This window comes from Urocitellus parryii, chromosome 5 (genome assembly GCF_045843805.1).
Source record: "Urocitellus parryii isolate mUroPar1 chromosome 5, mUroPar1.hap1, whole genome shotgun sequence".
NCBI classification, from domain to species: Eukaryota; Metazoa; Chordata; class Mammalia; order Rodentia; family Sciuridae; genus Urocitellus; species Urocitellus parryii.
The window spans coordinates 44,546,058-44,566,603 of record NC_135535.1 but is presented as its reverse complement, the minus strand read 5'-3'; the positions used below and the strand labels follow the sequence as shown (position 1 = coordinate 44,566,603).

At 33.6% G+C, this 20,546-nt stretch overlaps 1 protein-coding gene across 1 annotated transcript in view; it reads left to right on the top strand.

Annotated features, from left to right (window-relative positions):
* Positions 1-20,546, top strand: part of Trhde (thyrotropin releasing hormone degrading enzyme) — a 377,691-nt gene that overhangs the window by 333,155 nt on the left and 23,990 nt on the right. The window contains exons 13-15 of the mRNA XM_026386682.2: positions 8,662-8,809; positions 10,657-10,754; positions 11,203-11,310. Coding sequence (XP_026242467.2) covers positions 8,662-8,809; positions 10,657-10,754; positions 11,203-11,310 — 354 coding nt within the window. The remainder of the gene's footprint in view (positions 1-8,661; positions 8,810-10,656; positions 10,755-11,202; positions 11,311-20,546) is intronic.

Genomic DNA, 20,546 nt, shown 5'->3' with positions numbered 1-20,546 from the left:
AAGGTAATTATGAAAAAGTTTAATTGCATACAAAATTATTATAAGCTAAATGTATAAAATTCTATGTGCAGTAAAGTCTACATAAAAAGCCAAAGTTTTGATGTAAAGTTTAGAGTAGATATACCCAGTTATTTTTAAGTGGCTTGGTTTGAGTGATGTCTTTTCTCTTTTCCAGTTTTCTGTTATTCACACATTTCTCTAAAAAGCAGCTATATAAGAAGTTAGAAGCTTCACTGATTTATGGACCTCTAGGTTAATGATTTGATATCCTGATGGCAGTAAACCTAACCTCTGCAAAATCCTGCTGGAATTTTTTACTTCTTTTACTCCCAAGTGGCTCTTTAGATCATTAGAAAACTTCACTGCTGAATAAGCAGAATTCCACACTAGCTTTAAAATTGTGTTTTCTATGGAAATCATTAGCTATGTGAATAATTTTCCTGTATTAAATTCACTTTATTTTCTGTATTTAAATTCAGCACTAACTCTACTAATTAACCAAAATTAGAATATACACCTCCCTATATAAGAGTAGATATTCTTTTAAAGTGTATTCATTGCTTAAATTATTATCAGTAATCTTTCTCATTATCTAATGCTGCTTTTAACAATTAAGCAACAATAATATACAGATGCTAAATATTGGAATATTTTTGATACCTCTATAAAGACAACTTTCTAAAACAAATATCATGCATGACCTAGCTTAAAAACAACCATTTGTTTTTATGTCATCTATTTCACTAAGTATAAGGGTTTTTTTGTAAGCATAGTGTGCACAGTGAGAGAGGATCAACCAGGAACTCATATTTCACTTGATTCTCTTTTTGGAAGACCACGTGGCACATTTGAGATTGTTCTCCACAGCAGCCAGACCTTGTAAAGCATAAATCAGATCATGTCATTTCCAGCTTACAAACTTATGGTGCCTTTCCATCACACATGGAGAAACAATCTGGGCTCCTGCTGTACAGTAAGAGAGTCTGAGTGCCTCCACACTGGTGTACGTGTAGATGGGCCCGAGGCGCTCCTGGGTCTGCACTTGGTTTCTGCAGGAACAGAAGCAGGAATCATGGCAAGGACCACCTCCACCAAATCACCTTCAAGGTGAACAAGAACAAAAACATGAACTTGGTGTTGGGAATCCAAGATTTGGAAATGGATTGATGGAATGAAGGAATCCTCTCCATGTGCTTTGAAGTCTTGTTGATGGAATTCTGGTGTTCATAAGGCAAGACACTGGGTTCCATTTCCAGAAACAAAGATAAAAAATAATAGTTGCAAAGAATTCTGGCTGAGGTGCAGGCACTGAAACACATCAAGAAAGAATCTGAAAATCAAAATTGATTAATGTGGAAGAACTGGACTAAGAGAGGGCTACTGATGATCTGTTCTTTGAGAGAGGAAATCAAATGAGGAGGAATGTTCTAAGGGAAAACACTTGGCTAAATAGATGGAAGAGAAAAACCTAGCAATGAAGAACCAGGTTGCATTTTACAAGGAGCATCTGACTGGACTAGAGGAGAGGAGCTCGGAGTTCTGCAAAGTCTCCCCTGAGCTGTGTCAAATGTTCCTGAAGATGTGGAAGCAATGTTGAAGCAGGATGAGTCTCCTCTAGCCTGTGCTGATCTACAGGGCAGGTTATCATCATAGCATGCACTAGACCCTCAGCTCCTCCACTCTGGCTAACAAATGCATGTGCTGTGTCCGTCACACCAAGCACAGCATGCTGGAGAAGGCAGGATGAAGCACACGTGTGCAACAAGCAAATTTCCTTCAATGTTAATTCCCAGAGTAGAACTTTTTTTTCCCCATATCAAAAAAAAAAAAAAACAACAAAAAAAAAAAAACACATGGAGAGATAAGACCATTGAAGAGAAGCACTGGAATATGGAGTCAGCAGAGTCATATCACATTTTGGTCAGCAGCAGTTTGGAAAGGGCAGTCCTTTTTCTACTTTTTTTGTACTTTAATTTGATCTCTAATAATTACAGAAATCTTCCCAGTCTTTATCATTTGGTAGAACTCCACTCTAACAAAGCTTTGGTGTGAAGTGGGCTAAATTAATTGAGAGAAGAGGATGATAGAAACAAATTCTTGGGGTAATAGTGCTGGGCAGAATTGTCTAAGTTGTAACTTTTTGTTTTTCTCCTTTGACTATATAGGAGGTATTTCAATTTAACTTATGATTATTATTAGCTTATTATACAAGTTAAAAAACCAAAAGGAGAGAAAATGCACCCCTTTTACTGTTTATGATTACAGTAAAATACGGTATTATTTTTTTAATCAATGTAAAAGTCCCCTTGGCTTACATACCTTTTCTCTATCATGAATACTGACATTTTCCTTCACTCACTATCCATAATAAATATGCTTTCTGATAGAAAAAAGAAACTGAGAAACGATCTGAAGTCCTTGTTCAAGGACCTTCATGGCCTTGCTGCCAGCAACCTCATACCCTACTCCTCCCCAAGTTTTCCCCACGTTCTCCCAACCTGGCTTACTCTCCCTCCATGGCAGCTGGTATGACATTGTATATTTATTGGTGTATTAAGTCTGATGTGATAAATGCTGTGAAAGTGACATGAAAACATATGTTCAAGAAAGAAGCATTTAAAACTAATTCAAAACAGGATTTTGAGATGAAGCCTCATGTGGTAGAAGTGGTAGTCCTGATTTTGAATTCCAGCCATGCCACTTATTAGCCAGGCAAGCTTGGAAAGGCTATTCTATTATATAAATAAACTCTAGCTTCTTTATCTAAAAACGGGCTTGAAGCTTAGTGTTACTTTTTTTTTTTTTTTTTTTTTTTTTTGGTACCAGGGCTCAGGGACACTCAACCACTGAGCCACATCCCCAACCCCATTTTGTATTTTATTCAGAGGCAAGGTCTCACTGAGTTACTTAGTGCCTCGATTTTGCTGAGGCTGGCTTTGAATTAGCGATCCTCCTGTCTCAGCTTCCTGGGCCACTGGAATTACGGGTGTGTGTCACCATGCTCAGCAGGATTATTACTATTCTTTTTTGTTGTTGTTGTTGTTGATGATGGACCTTTATTTTATTTATTAGTATGTGGTGCTGAGAATCAAACCCAATGCCTCACACATGCTAGGCAAGCACTCTACCACTGAGCCACAGCCCCAGCCCCAAGTATTACTATTCTTAAGGACATAAGCTCATATAAACTTAGACCATTTTCCCATCACATCATAACTGGTGTACAGTAAGTGCTCAATACATAATAAAGTAAAATTATTAAGTTGATAGTTTTCTAAAAAGAATTTGGTTAACTTTGACCATAAAGCTAAGCTCTTTCTCATTTTTGACCAAATAATTGACATCTGTTAACTTTTCCAATCAATGACCAAACATTGACCCTGCTTCGTTAGTACCTAGGAGATACTCTCTATTAAGATGATAACCAATTTCTGTGGAAGTGTAATTGCAAATAAAGAAGAAAGTGTGTGTGAAGAGGAAAGGCTGGTTGCTGTGGTGAAAGTGAGACTATGCAAGTTTCAAAAAACTTTATTTCTGGATGTTTTGCTTTATTTCTTTACAATAATTTAATTTGGGGGCAGTGGGGGTTGAACCCAGGGGCACTTTAGACCTGAGTCATATTTCTAGTTCTCTTTGACTTTTTCTTTTGAAACAAAGTCACACTAATTTGGCCAGAAGACCTCAAACTTGTGATCCTCCTGCCTCTTCAAAGTTGCTGGGGTTATAGGTGTGCACAACTACATCTGGCTGCATGTTTTATCTTTAATTATTATTTGATTTTTAATTATTTATTACCATGAAGAGTCTATTGAAGAAGGGACCTGAGAGATAATATAGTTCACCCTTGGCACTTTACTGACCAGGAGAAAGAGATTTTTAAGTCCTCCATCAATTTATTTAAAAGCACTGTGTAAGTAATATTCTTCCACAGAAGTCATCTGCTAACAGAAAAAAAGGGCAGAGATGTTCATATCATGCCTCTGCTTTCTCGCTATCTATTAAGCTATTTATTTTGTAGTAGACTGGTTTATTCAAAGCTATTGGTGAGATGACATGGCAAGTGCTCCTGCTTTTAAGAGTGATGACATTATTTTCATAATTTAAGTTTAAGGAACTTTTATTGAGTGCCTGCTTTTTTCTAGGTTCTGCACTAGGCTTTGGGGATAAAAAAGTTCAGTAAAGCACACTTTGTTTTCTTAAAGATCTAAGTTCAGTTTGGAAGAAAGATATTATGATAAAATTATGACTAATTTTGTAATAATTATTATGAATAGAGATTTGCCAAGGTTTTATTTAAGCCCCCAAAATGGGTACCGAAGTCAATTTGGGGACCTGCTTCCTGACAGAGAAGAAGCAGGAGGAAGAGTGGCTATCAGATTATTTTCTGTGCAACTTTACATGTTTCTAATTTTATGGAACTACAAATACATAATCTCCATTCTCGTTTCCATAGACAATAGTTTAACAATATACAAATCTTACCACTTGTTTCTCCAGGAAGTGATTAAAGGTACCATTGCATTGGTTGACAGAGAAAAGGTGTTTTAACAGATTTTTTTTTTCCTTTTATTGTCTGGTACTCCAAGGACTATCGGAGATTCTAATCTGTGCAATAGGATCTTCCTACAAAGAACTTATAAAAGTCTTTTAATAATGAATAATAAAGAATAATATATAAAACCTAGTAGACTTTTTTAATTAAGCATTTCAGCAGTGCTTTAAAATCTATGCCTAAGGGACAGGGACAGTGACTTCTGCATGTATTGTGAAATATCTAGTAGGCTATTCATTGGGTTTAAAGGAACATCCAATTAGTGAAGACTAGAATATTGTGGTCTGAAGAGTCTGAGGAGTGTGCCTTTTTCCACCCTACATTTCAAGCATCTAAGTATCAATTGCCTTCAGAGGAAACTCACAGTAAAATAAGTTATTTGTGTACAAGCCACCCATCATAGTAGATTTGAGTTAACATTCACAGGGATTTGGAATGTTTTTTAAAAAACAGATCTGAATCTTAAGCAGAAAACAAAACTAGCTAAGATCAGAATATTTCAGGATCAGCCAGTATGGTCTTGTTTTAATCTCCTGCTTCTAAATACACGGTCTTGTATGGAGTAAAGGAGAGAAGGTTGTATGCGGGATGTGGGGAATGGGAACAGCAGCTGGGGGACTGCATATGGACAGTCTTGTATCCACTTCTTTAACATTTCTCATTGCCTTCTCTTCCTCATTCTCTCTTTGATTCCTAAGTCATTTCTTAGGTTCATTCCAACCATGATAGTGGAAAAGGTAGATGTCATACAAAGTCTTCCTAAAAAGCACTAGTCAGACTCAATCATACATGAAATATTCTTTAAATTTGCTATTTCTTCCATGGTGTTAGCAACATTTGCCTGTGACAATGCAGATTTGAGAAAGCTGCATTGAAGTGTCAGGACCTTATAGTGTATTCCCTACTGGGCTGATTACTTTACGCTAATGTAGTATCCCATTCACTGCAATACACACACTTCCTATATTGATTGCATTATCTGTAGTAGTAATCACAGATATCATTACCAGGCAATTACACAAACACACATCTAAGTTAGGTAACCTGTTCTCCAACATTATCTCTCACAATGCTTAATTTTGTAATGAAGCTTATCATCCTCTTGTCCAATTAAGTGTAGCTACATATTTTGATCAAGCAAACTTAAATCCAAGTGTATTGAATTATGTAGTAGGTAATTACTTACATATGTTAGTTACAAAGCAGACTGAGGGCAATTTAAGTATAATCTCTTTCTTATTCTATTTCAAAACTCATTAGAGAAGGTTAACTACTTTAAAAATAGACCCAAACATGCTTTTGGATCAAATACAAGGGAAGTTAATTCCTGTTCATATAATTGGGCTGGGTGTGAGAACTAATTTGGCCATGCAACCATCCAAGGACCCATGGATAACTGACATGTCCACTATAAGTCTGTAAGGTGACCCCGAAAGATTCATTTCGGGAAAAGAACATAAATATTTAATGAGATAAGTCTATGGGCTAACCTTGGCAGTGAAGCACATTCATATTCTTTTGGCTAAATGTTAGTCACATGTCCATGCTTAACTACCAGGATGACCAAGCATTACAGTCTATCTTAGGAAAAAGAGGAAAACATGGATATTGATGAGCAGTTAACAATTTCTACCATAAGAACTCAAAACAGAAATTTCTCCATTTCTCTAATGAATACTTTGCTTGCTTTAGCATTATTTGAAATTTTTATCAGTTTTGCTTTTATTATTTTTTATTGTTTAGACTGTGCCACATATCTTATAAAATCTATATTCCCAAGTGCTGACTTTTAAACCTGTATTTATGAAAAAATTAAGAACTAGAGAATATGAAATTATATTTTTAGGTTTTTAAATAATAAATTATGCTCATATTAATATAGTGATTTTCAGCAAATTAAAGTGTAGATATATAGGTTAAGACAAAATGTTCTTTTAGGATATGGCCTAGTTTAACCTTTTTTTGGAAGGAATGGAGAAATGAATTATTTACTTCATTTTACAGGGAATATTAGTGGTGGAGTCAGATTGAGGTTCTTTCTCAAGTACAAGTATCTTTCCATAACATTGTTATCTTTTTTATAGATTGTCATATTGCTCACAAAGCATGTCATTAAATAATGTCCATCCCTTTATAGAGATGAAGTAAAACACAATAAATTATAATTGATATAAGGCTATCATACATAAATCCATGTAAAAATAAACTCAAACAACTTTCTAGATTTTCCAAACTGTTTTGAGAGCTGTAATTAGTCAGGTATTTATTAATTAAAAAAAAATATATGTATATAAGATGCTCCAACAGTGGGCAATAAATCTATGAAAACAAAATTTAATTATATTATTGAGATGCTAAAATAACTAAAGATAAAGTTGCTTGTGTAATTATTGATTCCATGGCCTAATTTCGCTTTCTTTCTATAAGGATGTATACAGTAGAAACTGCCCAGGAAAACTGGCATCAATCTTGTTGTACTCTAAATCATATAAGCTCTAAAGGATATTTTGAAATTATGTTAAGTTTGGGGTTATCTCACCATCCTTATTTGTGTCAAATAGTAACTATGATTAATCTTGTACTATAGTTGAATAGAAATTATTACACTAGCCCACATTCTTTTGTTTCAATTCAAAGAGCATACTAATTGGTTTTTATTATGAATGTCTTAAATACAGCTGTAAACTAACATTCACCTGTATTTACCTCTAATATTTGTCTATTGTATTAAGGAAAAAATAATCTGGCAAACATTTTATAAATGAAGGTAAGAAAAGACTTGGCTTCCTCCCTGTCCACCTTCCACTACACAAATATTAAAAGTTTCACCTAATTTTATGATTCTGGAAAAGAACAGTATTTTCATGAGAGGATTACCAGACTTTGCTTGCTTTCATATTTTCATGTTCCTTCTGTTAAAAGTCTGCCCTTATTTAATTATTCTTAGTCTATTCAGGCTACTAAAACAAAACACCTTAGGCTGTGTAATTTATAAACAAAATATTTTTACTCATAGTTCTAGAGGCTCTGGAATCCAAAATAAAGGTGCCAAGCCGACTGGATATTTAATGAGGGCTTGCTTTCTGCTACAAAGATGGTGACTAATCTCATTCATTAAGTGATTTATGACTTAATCACTTTGAAAATATCCCACCTCTTTATACTACCACATAGAGTATAAAGTTCCAACATATATTTGGAGGAGATACCAATATTCAGATCATAGCAATAATTAAGGTAAAAAAAACAGCAAACTACACTATATCTATATGCATTGGAGAAATCAAGGCCAACATCATCTTTTAATGTACTGTTATTTATATTGCTTTGACTTCACAAGAATTTCATATGCAATATGCTGGAGTATAGAGATGTAACAATCTTTGTGTAATCTTTTCTTTGGGTATGAGTTCTTAAAGCATAGACAGCATGTGTTCAGATAATTTTTAGAAGTTATGTTTATGTCTTTTGTAAAGAATCTGATATTGATCCCCCAGGTGCCACAACATCTATAAGAAAAGGAAAAGAGTAAAGAGGGAGAGTCTGGTTTTATTTTACATATTAAAAATTTGGAACTCATTAAAACCTAATTTTGATTTTTGTAGGTGTTACAGAAATCAATTAAAACAGATTTTAGAAATACGTGTATTATAATCTAACAGAGACACTAAAAATATGGATTGGCACTTTAATTTCATTGTTTTTGAAAACAATCTGCATTAAATGTCATTACATAGAACTACATTAAAAGTAAAGGGAATGTATTGAGTAACAGAAATTACACTGTAGAAATCAATTCTTTTCAATTATTTGTTACTTCTGTGAAGGAAAAAACTTAGGGTTGGTATAAAATCTATAATTATTACCTTATTTCAAAATATGCATTCTGATGTGTTTGTGCTCATGTTAATTTTTAACTTTGTATATATTAAGAGGCACCAGCATCCTAAGTAAGACTTTGTTTAAAAAGTCACTCATTTTATTTTTATCATATACTGTGATGAATCTTGCTTTCAACCTTTTATTTGCATAAGCCAAATCTTTATTTTTTGCACTATTGTTTATCTTTTATGCATATAATTAACATTAGCTTTCTTCTGACTGTGCAGGGCTGGCTATTTGCCTCAGAATATTCCTCTAGAGATTATCAGATACCTGTCTGAGGAGAAGGATTTTCTTCCTTGGCACGCTGCCAGCCGAGCTCTTTATCCTCTAGATAAATTACTGGACCGCATGGAGAACTACAATGTCTTCAATGTAAAAATATATAATTTCTTCTTCCTAATTTTCAGAAGATAAACCGTTTTCTTATTATCTGCTGTATACAACTGATCCTGAGTTATTTTCATTTCTTTTGCTAGTTTATGTTATTATTTTTGGCCTGATTTTCTATGCAATATGAATGACAATTATTTGAAGAAGAAATTTAATACGTGTTACCTTTTGTTCTGGCCTAAAAGTGTCAATTAAGCTTAAATGCTTTAGAATTTAAGAAGGAATATACATGGCAAATCCATGAAGTTTAAACTTAACTTTCCTGAGTTAACGGGCTCCGTGTTCACAAAGGACTTAACCTGAGTGGAGGGATCCCAAAGATCTTAACAGAATATAGACAGTTTCAATCAAGATTCTTAGTCATTATTTTTATCCAAAAGGCCATGGTGAATCCAATTCACTTCCTTAATTAACAAGGATAAGATCAACATTGAGGCAAAAGCCCATTCATAATTGGGTCCAAGGGGATACAGGAGAGCAAACAACAGATAATCCACATAGACATGAATGCATGACAAACATTTCAAAATGTTACCTGACTAGAGTTTCTAAACTCAAAGCCTCGTAAACCCAAATTGCAAGGCTGAACCTCCTAATCTGATTTAATAATCATTTAGAATATTATTAGGATTAGGTAATGCTGATGAGCTTTTAATTCCTAAATTTCTTAGCACTATGCTATTACCTTTGTGCATTATTTTGTTTTTCTTTAGTTAAGAGCCTGCACTGAATTTTATAAAGTTACCCAATGCTTTATGACATACTGATTCTGCTAACTAACCTACACATTTGGAATTACTCAAAACTGTATTGCCACTACATGAAATCTGTTTATTAGAGCCATTTAGTTGTTTGTTGGCCATCAGAATTATTTCCTGTTTTCTTGTCCTAAGCCTGCAGGAAAGGAGCTCTATCCATTTCTTTCTTTCTTTTTTATTTTAGTGAAAATAATCTTGGCTTGACTTTTCAGTGTTATTAGTTTTGTCTAGGCCTTTACAACAGACATGCAAAGAAATGGGTCATTACAGTTTGGGTATAATTTTATCTGCTACAGAGAGACATATTACTCTTCTCTTTCTCCTTAATACAGAAACATTGCAATGTGAAACTTCTATAAAAGTAAAATACATTTTTTGTATATATTTGTATTTTAGAATAGTGTATCATGTCAAATACCTCAGTTTTTGTAAAGTTAAAAACTGCTTTTACTGTAATTTCAGTGCTTTCATTCCTTTGACAAAATTCAAGGACCACATTAAAGGGAGGAAGAGTGTATCTTACATTGGTATTGATATTTAAATACATCATTGGTTGAATAGACTGTTGACTCCATAATAACATATCATTACAGAGAAGTAGTTTGTGTGTCTCAACTTCAACAATGCTAGGTTATTGGCTGGGCCAACATAACAGCTTTGCATTAAGTGTACTCTATTGACATGAAATGCATAAGTATTAGATGCCCATTTTCATAAAATGTATCTACATACATTTGTATATATGTATGCAGGAGTGTCATTTTCAATATTCCTCATTTTCCTCATCTTGCTACAAAAATTGTCAGCTAAAATATTTAATAGTGCGAATTACTTAGTCATTCAGTAGGCAAGTGTATTTCTACCATTCCAATAGTATCTTGTCCTTATTTTCTATTTTGAAATACTAAGTGGAATAGAAGTATAATAGAGTGTTGCAGTGCCTGGAATTTTACTGAGATTTAAAGGTAGATAGATTTGCAATATTCTAATTGTGAATTTTAATTGTCAGGATGGAAGAATTTGAAACTAACAGTATCTTTATTTCTTCTAATCCGCCTCTGCCCCATTTAGGAATATATTTTAAAGCAAGTCGCAACAACCTACATTAAGCTTGGATGGCCGAAAAATAATTTTAATGGATCTCTTGTTCAAGCATCCTACCAACATGAGTACCGTTTTATTTTCTGATTCTCTTCTCTTCCCCCAGAACTGTACAGTAACATTCTTTTAGTACCATTGTGACATTAGCAGCATGAGACTACCTTTCTTTCATTCTGCATTTTGCATTTCATTTGCCTGGGAAGACAGCTGCTGGGTAACAGTTTCTACCACACAAAGGGACTTCCTTGCTATGTTTTAATTTAAGTTCTGTCTTTATTGTGATACTGAGATCAGAACCCATGCCCCTCACTGGAGTGATGTCTTCAGAGAAGACATAGTGTGTCCAACATTTCACTCTGTCCATTTATTTGTCTTTTACTCAACAGCCTAGGACTTCCATATCTAAAAACTATTTTTTTGTTATAATTTACTTATCTATTTATGCAATGAATTACCCTGACCTTCTCTCTAGTAGTAACACTGCTTTTTATTTCTTCTCCCTTTGATGGTATCCAGAGAACTGCGTAGGGAAGTGATAATGCTGGCATGTAGCTTTGGCAATAAGCACTGTCACCAGCAGGCATCGACACTCATTTCAGATTGGATTTCCAGCAACAGGAACAGGTAAGGTGATCTAAATCCTGTTTTTCTGATATTATTTAATGGTGCTTTCAGATGTTGGTGGATGCATTCCATTTATCAAATGGAGAAAAATAAGGCAGGAAAATGCACAGCTAAACTGTGCTTCAGGCTCACAGCTTACAAAGCAGCAGCATGAGAGCCACAGTGCACTCATCTCTGCAAAGTTTCAAGTTTTATGCTTTCTTCTGAATCCAGCCCTTCTTTCTGTATACATGTAAGATGGCACCTTATTTCAAGTGTAGTAGCTCTGCTGTCTCATAAAACAAAATAATTAAATTCAGTCCAAAGTCTAAGATTCTTTATAAAGGTTGTGGCATTTATTCATAAAACAACTCCAAGTAATATGTTATCAACAAAGTAGCATAACAAATGTTAATATTTAAAACAAAATAACAAAAAAGTTATAAAAAGGAGACCTTTACTCTTTCGGTGACCCTCGACAGTGACCTTCCTCTTCTATCTTATCTTAGAATGGTATAATACTCAATTTTAGTATAAAATATGAGGTTAAAGTTATTCAGTAGAATTACTTTTAAGCAAAAAAAAAATTTTGCACTAAATGTCACATGTTAATTAAATGAATATTAAGCAAAAAATAAAAAATAAAAAACACAGATCATTGGCCTTCCAACAACAAGTCTTTAAAACCTTTTAAAGGTGACTTTAAACTTCCAAGGGATTTTAAGGTCCTTTTGTTTTTATACTGTGAGCAACTGATGTCATTCTTCTCCAGCTTCTGGCTTCCATGACTAACTAGAGTCAGAGGGGAAGGAAGAGGAATTAGGGAGCACTGAAAGGCAATTCATATGGACAATGCTATTTCACCTGTGACAATGAGCTGGTCTCTGACAGGGTGGATGGGATGACCCCATGGACAACAAATAAAGAGACTTGTTCTATAAAACTTAGAGGATTACAGTTGTGTAACTTACTTAAGGAACAAGTTAGTGTTTGTCTTGTTAAGAGTCATTTAGATTTATTTTAATATATCACTCCAAATCAAAGGGTGGTTATTCTCTTCTAAAGGTCTCTGAGGGAAATCTCTCACTGCAATATTCAGTCATTTGTCATACTCCCTCACCTTCTGTAGCACTTTCCTGTTTGCCCTTTGAGTTAATTGTCTCTGGTCTTACATTAAGCCAAGAAGGAAATTATTTTATCACTATCATCTGTCGGTTGATCCATCATGTATTTGGGGACAGGGATTAAATCTGTCATCAGTCTTCTCTAGACCTAAAGTGTCCTCATTTTTTAAACTTTTACTAATGATTGTCCTTTGTGCTAAGTCTTCTGAAAACTATTCTATTAGACCTGAACACGTTGTAAGAACATTTTTTCCTTATTTTTGCCACACTCTTCAATTGTACTGCATATACTTAGACTATGAAAACAATTATTTAAAATCAATAATCCAAAATTTTATTAAGATATATATATATACACATAGAAAAAAGATGAACTATATTAATTAGAAATAATTGTCTCTACTTCCTATCTTTTACTTTTGTATAATTTGTTTTTATTTTGCTACACACATGTGCCTTTTCTTAGAACTGGTAATTGTTTTCAACCCTTTCATGAGTTTCCAAGTGAAAAAAAAAATATATATATATATATATATATTACCATTTTATTAAGACCTGGTTTACACCATAGCATAATCATAACTTCTCTAGAGAGCTTCAAGCCTAATTCGAATACCTTCATTTTTAAAATATAGTTCTGAGGAAAATACTATTATTGCTATTATTATACGTATTATACTGTATAATACCGCTATGCTACATCCCCAGTACTATACCGCTATGCTACATCCCCAGTACTTTTTAAATTTTTTATTTGGAGTCGGGGTTTTGCTAAGTTGCCATGTTTTGCTAAATTATGAATGTGGACTCCAACTTAAGATTCTCCTCTCTCACCTTCCCAAAGTCACTGGGATTACAGGCAAGTGCCATAGCATCTAGCTGGGAAATGCTAGTTTTAAATGTTTCATTTATTTAAAAAAAAATTAATGAGCAATTGTCACTATCAGGTGTTAATAGTAAATTAAAAAGAAGAGGTGCTCAAAATTGATAGAAGATTCATTACAGTTTTATATATGAAGCAAGAACTAAGCACAGGATAGAGTTTAAATACAACAAAGGGAGGAATTACTGTCTTGGGGAACTCTTGCTCTCAGAGGGATGAGTAGGACTTTGTTAGATGGAGAGCACTGGGTTGCAGGCAGGAATGGGTTTGTATGAATATGTAAGGTAGGCTGATGGGGATTCCAAGCAGAAAGCACGTAGGTTGCTGGTTAACTTAAAAAGTGTAGTCATTCTTTTCTTTTACTTGTTAACTTGAATAATCCATTGCTTCCATAATTTCCTTATGAATGAAAGTTCATACATAAAGAATCAGGTAATTTTGGTTTTGATAGCTCTGTTATTTTTTTCATGGCAAAATAAATCAGTTTGGTTCAAACGCTTTAGGATTCTTTTGTCAGTTCCTTCCTGTGTTTATATTCTTTGCTTTGCATTCTTTTGTAACTGGACAAGTATGCGTGCCGAGGGAAAGTAACTATGTTTACTAAGATTTGCTTAACCAAACCTATAACTTGCCTCAGCCTCACAGGTGACTTCCAGCAGCAAGGGCATAAGATACCCACCAAGCTACCTATGTGTGAAGATTAGAGGTTTTAATCTGTACATTGTGCGTAACAGTTTAATGCTTAACAATAAAACAATTATGCAATCCTATGGATCCTTGGTGCTTAGTTAAACATTCTTAAGTCAAAGAAGAAAATAACAAGATTTCTTTTTAAATGTGCCTACAGCAATAGGCCAGTCAACCTTTTTGTTTTTATTTATTTTTGTTTATCTAACTGGAACCTTAAAAAGAGTGACCTGAAAAAAAATCATCTTAAAAAAAAAGCACTTGGGCTGGGGATGTGGCTCAAGCGGTAATGCGCTCACCTGGCATGCATGGGGTGCTGGGTTCGATCCTCAGTACCACATAAAATAAAATAAGATGTTGTGTCCACCAAAAACTGAAAAAATAAAAATATTAAAAAATTCTCTCTCTCTCTCTCTCTCTAAAAAAAAAAAAAAGCACTCGAGGTATATAGTTACTACTTATAAAATATTTGGGGAAATGTATATTTATGCTAGTAAATATAAAGAAGAGTGAATCATGGACGTTGTGGGGGTTACAGATCTTTGGAGTGCTGTGCATCTGTGCAGTGTAATCTTTCTACATTAGAGAGAGGGTTAAAATCAGATGCTAAAATCTGGAAAATGGAACCACATGAAAGGAGGGGAAAGGAGGGATAATGGAACTAAAATGTGCACTAAAGGCCTAGAGATGGTAACAGTAGAGAGAAAAATCACAGAGTTATAGTGGATAATAAATTGAATGATTGACATCCTGATCCCTGTTAAAATGTTCAGCTGCTCTGACGTGTTAAATAGTAATGGTGATGTCATGCATGAAAACAGATTGAGCTTCATTCAGGTCTTATTACACTACAATTTGCAGACCAAGTTCAGCAGAATGACACATTTTAGAAAGGAGACAAAATGCCAAGTATTTGTGGAGAACAATACCAATGGGGTTGGGGGGCGCTTGAAAACATGAGCTAGGAAAGGAGCTTATGAGACCTGGTAGTATTTTTCTTTTAAAAATGAAAAGATGATTATCTTTTTGTACATATAAAAAACATTTTAAAAAGGGATAGAAAGTGGCTTCTTTCATTTGTTAATGCAATTCAACAAGACCTAAAAAGCCTAGGTTTCACTCAATAAAATATAAGGAATATATTGCTACTGAAGATGAATTACTATTTGAAAAATCTCTGCATTCAAGCACTACTGGGTTGCACAGTTGACTATGCAAAGATAATATGGCATTATGGAATGTTCTCTAAGTAAAAAATTTAAACTGAAATTAAATGTGTGTGTACACAATAATTCATTATTTTTTTAAATACTGTTGAAAGACGCAACAAAAACTTTAAGCCAAAATAAGGTAAAGATTTAGCATATTTAATTCAAAGATTTACTCAGTTGACAGTTATATCCTTACCCTAACTGTAAATTGAAGACTTCATCTGAAAAGTGTCTTTTTGACTCTACTTTAAAAATATCCTGAAATAGCACAGTACTTCTACACAGTAAATGTTCACTGAATTGAAATCAATTGGAAGTTCATTATAAAACTGGAAAAAATTAAGACCATTCTACAATAAAAATTATAGGTAGCAGAGCCTCTGTGGAGCTTTGCAGCATACATAATTCATAAGCCTCACCACTCAGGCAATTAATCATAATGTTACTAATATTATTGTCATAATCAAAGCTGTATTTATTTACTTTATTGAATGTTTATTACACTTCAGGCACTAAGTGCTTTTAGCGTATAATCTCACCATTTTTGTTTTCATTTTTAACAAAGACAAATCAAAAACTTATAGAGCTTATACACCTGGCCAAGATTATATAATCATAGGTGGTAGAGCTGGGCTTCCATATCCAGTCAACCTGCCCCCATCCCTAGTATACCAAATTGCCATGTTTCAAAAATGGTAGAAAAATAAAAACCACCTAACATACTTTAAGTACTCTCTGCCATGAGTATAAGAATATTTCTATGCACATCGGGCTACATGGAATAAGCCAGTGGTTCTTATACTTGACCATATATCAGAATCATCAGGGAAACCTGTTAAATTTGTTGGGATCCACCCCTAGAGTTTGTTAGTATAGATTTGGGCCCAAGAATTTGGATTTTTTAAAAAGTTCCCAAGTAATGGCTATGGTGCTAGTCTGGGGACTACACTTTGGGTGCTACTGACATGGCAAAGGTTACCATCTTCATAGTCTGAGACACTTGAGATCAAATTGAAGTTATTCTACTGCACAACCTTGGGAAAGTCCCTTAGCTTCTTCATCTGAAAAAACAGCAATAAAATTATCAATCACTCAGTTTATGAGAGTTTAGTGCAAGAATGCTGTGTAATACCTAACTCTTGCAGGTAATGGTGAAGCAGTGATCTTTAGAGTGGCCTTCTGTTTGTTTTAACTACCTCTTTGTAATGGGTGGTGTGCATTTTAAATAGTTAAGTATGGACAGTCACATTTATTGAATGCCTTCCATGTTAGTCCTGCATGCTCTAATTTGGGGAGATTATAAGGATGTGAAATATAAAATGAAATGTTATCATAGAGATTCTCAATTAGGAACAGGAGCACATTTTCCCCTCCCTTCTACTTTAAGAAATACTGCCTATCTTGGCCTATAAGTAAATATTACCTTTTTTCATACTTAACCAGTTGCTAATGATGGCAAATGTCCCTTCATCAGCTATAGCTCATCTTATCTCATACTGAAAAAGAGGTCCAGATAAGCTATTTTTCTTTGCATCTGATCTTTGTCCATCAATGTTTGCTTTCTTATGTAATAATATAAAGGTGGAGAAACAAGTTTTCTTTCCACTATGGCCTCAATGTATCAAATTCAGAAACCTTGTGTTTTCTTCCTCTAAGACATAGATGCTAACTAGGTGTTCTTATCTCCGAGGTTCCCATGGTCCTGTTTCCTTAGGGCTTTACACTGCTCTTTCTTTTCCTATTGTTTTAAGTTGTTCCACACTAAAGGATCAGAGGCTGAAGTTCTTACACCAGCCAGAAATGCAGTTTCAGAGTTTATTGACCAGCATAGGTGTTTTGAGGAGTTTGCACAGAGTAATGAAAAGCACAGGGATACCTACACCACTAGTAATCTGGGGTAAGGAATTAGGTTTTGATCCTGCTTTTATCATTGAACAGATGTGGCTTTGGAAAAAGTCAATTAACTTCTCAGAGTCTCAATCATGTTTCTAAAATGAGATTGCACCCCCAAACCTCCAGTGTTTATTTTAGCTCTAACAGTCCACATTTTCATAAATAACTGTGTGTGAATAAATTATGCAATTTCCCTACACTAGGTCTAATTGTGGGTTTTTTATTATTTAGTCAAAGGGCATATATTCATTTGTTCATGCATTTGATAAATTTATATTGAGCAAATACTGTGTTAGGCACTCAGACACTTGGGATGCAGCACTCACTCACTGAACCAATGCTGTCCACTGTTACTTGGCAAGTGGTAAAAATGCATGGCTCCTGCCTTTGTGCATGAAAAAATTGATGGTTCCTGCCCTTGTGAATATTCAAAACAGTCACACAAAGCTAAAAATGAAAGTCAGAATAAGTGCAACCAAGTAGAGATCTGTGGTATTTTCTCCCATGGAAATTTGATCAATGCAAGGATATGAGGAAAAACGTCTAGTCCTGGGAACTGATAGTAGAAATGAAAGAAGCAGAGATCATTGAACATTATTGAGGAAGGAAGGATGACAGAAGTTAATGATTGTATTTTTGAGTAAGAGAAAGGAAGTCATTAAAGGCAATTTGGCAGAATTATTTGTTAGGGCTCAAATTTTGTGCACATATAGCCCCTAAAATAATGTTTAAGTTCCATCATGTATTTAAATAATGTTAAAGATTTAACTTCTAGAATATTGTAATAGACTTTATTTTTGCTTTTTATACTTTGTTCTTTTTAGTTACACATGAGAGTAAAGTCTATTTTGACATATTTATACAAACATATCTTATTCTAATAAGGACATTTTAAAGTAAAATCATTTCAAGTCCTTTAAATGTATCTATTGTAATCTAAACCACACAACTCATTTTAAAAAAATTATTATTAGCCATTTAATAATATGATTAAGTTCTTAAGTTCTATGGATTTTGTATCATTCTTCCTTTTCCAAACTTGAGTTCTTATATAGTGTTACTTGTAAATATTTTATTGAGTATTATTTGATATCTCTCTGCAAAAAACTCATATAAGAAAATTTTTATCACAAAACTTGTTAAATTGTTTTGTAAATTGAGCTCTATTATTAAGATTGTTAACTTGATAAATTATTTTGCAAACAAAATTAAAATTTTTAGATATAAAAGAAAAAAACAGTATCCCCTTTTCAATTAGTTTTTATATTTTAGATAAGTATTATTCATTGCTAGAATGTGAAAAGTTTCATCATCAGTTTTATTCCTATTTTATGTTAAAGTGCTGAGAAATAATATACATAAAAATAAGTAGATGGTAATAAAAGGTTTTATTATAGCAATGTGACATATTTCTTCACAATCTTTCTAAGTTTTGTGCCAGATACCACATAGTAATCAATTACCAAAAATTTTTAATTATCATCTGACAACTTCATTAGGCCTTTCTTCAAATTTTATGAAAGCAATTAATTTAAAAATTCAAAAGCTCATTTCCTAAGCATCAACACCAATGTTTAGAATTTTCTCTTTGCCAGTGTACTACAAGGAACCCTTGGAAAGGTGAAAGTTGAAAGAGAAGTATACTTTTCTCCTGAAAGATGGGGGAAAATTAGAAGGGCTTTTATGAAAAGGAATGTGAGCTTAAGAAAGTTCAGAACTTTGGAATTCGATTACCATAACCCTCCTCATAATGTAGGGTAAACCTTGGAAATTCTTCCTTTATCCCCACAGGGACAAACACCTCATTTTGAAGACTACTGCACTCCTATGTGATAGAAACTGAAAGAATGAGAAGGAAAAGAGATTACTAGGCAAGGGATATATGTAAGGAAAGAGAATTGAGAAATCACAACACTGAATAACTAGATATAGCCCAGATATTAGTTGTAGCTCTTGGAACTTCAATTTTATAGGGTGCTCTAAATTATTCTTCTATTAACCTTCATAAATCTTTATTTTCATTTATTACATTTATTATAATCACTTTTACTAAAAATCCAAGGACCTTTGTGTTTATTTAAATATATAGGAATAACCATAGATACAGATATTTTAAAATGGTATATATTTAAAGATTTTACATCTGGAATTTATTGTTATTTGTGACCCCAGGAACCTTACATAATTCTTAATTAAATTTTTAGTCATTTCACTTTTAAATATACAACTACTTACACTCTATTTTGTATTATAATGTAGAAAGTTAAGTTTTGAAGTGAGTTTTGTTCTTTTTCCTCATATGGTTAAGTATTTCACTTAGAATACTGTTTTACTAGGTAGCTAATAGTGCTTTTTCAAGTTATATGTCTCTTTACCTCCTACTGAACTCTGGCATAAAATTTTTATTTTCATCAGAATATCAAAATTATTTAATTTTTAATTTTTAAGGATTTAGAAAGGATGCTGTAAAAAGTGATTATACTCTCAGTGGATTATGTTAAGTGGCTTAAATTGAGCTATATTTTTGTTATCATATTTTTTCTTGCATCTGAAGTAGTACAGTGTCCCACACCATTCTGTTTGGCTAGTCTTGATTTAATATTTGCCTAGTATGGGACACTTATAATAGAGAGCTTCACATACTCTTCATTTTACGTGTGTGCATATTCTAAACACTCTTTATAACAGGCCCATTGAGGTGAAAGGAAAAATATATTTTAAAACCTATGTGAATTATTTGCAATGCAGATTTAAAAAGTACTTTCCGTTTTCCCTGGAGCAAAATTTGCAACACTTTTATTTCTACTTGAATAATATGCTGGTGGAAGGGGAGACAGAAAGAATATCCTTCTTTCCCTCACCTTTCTGCTGAGGAACTTTATAAATTCTAGAATTATAGCTGGTCATCTCCTTGTGAATTATTACCTCCATAACCAAAGAGAGACTTAGAACTTGGCTATGAGTCATCAGATCATATCATCAGAACCCTTGGCATTTACTGTTATCATCCGCATCATTACCATTATTGACACCTTATTATCAGTTTATCCCTGGGTAGTCTTTAGGCTAAGAAGCAAAACCTTTAGCACACTGCTTCTGTTATCATGACAGCTGCAGTGTTGCTGGGCCAGCTTTGCAGGTCTACACTTGAATAATGGGATATCTGGATAATAGTTAACTTGATTTTTAACTTTCAATTATATTCTAAAATAAAATATTTTTCATATTTTTCCACAGTTCTAAGTCTACTTATTTTAACTTATATTAATTAAAACTCTTAATAAAGTACTTGATTCAGATATCAAATATATTCTAAGCCTCTGCCATGTCCCAGGTCTGTTCAGAAAGATACTGGGGATCCAATGGTGAACAAAGAACATGGTTCTGGCCTTACAGTCCATCTAATGGAGTTGGCCAGTGCTAATCAAATTCATATAAATAATGTATGATTTTTAACTG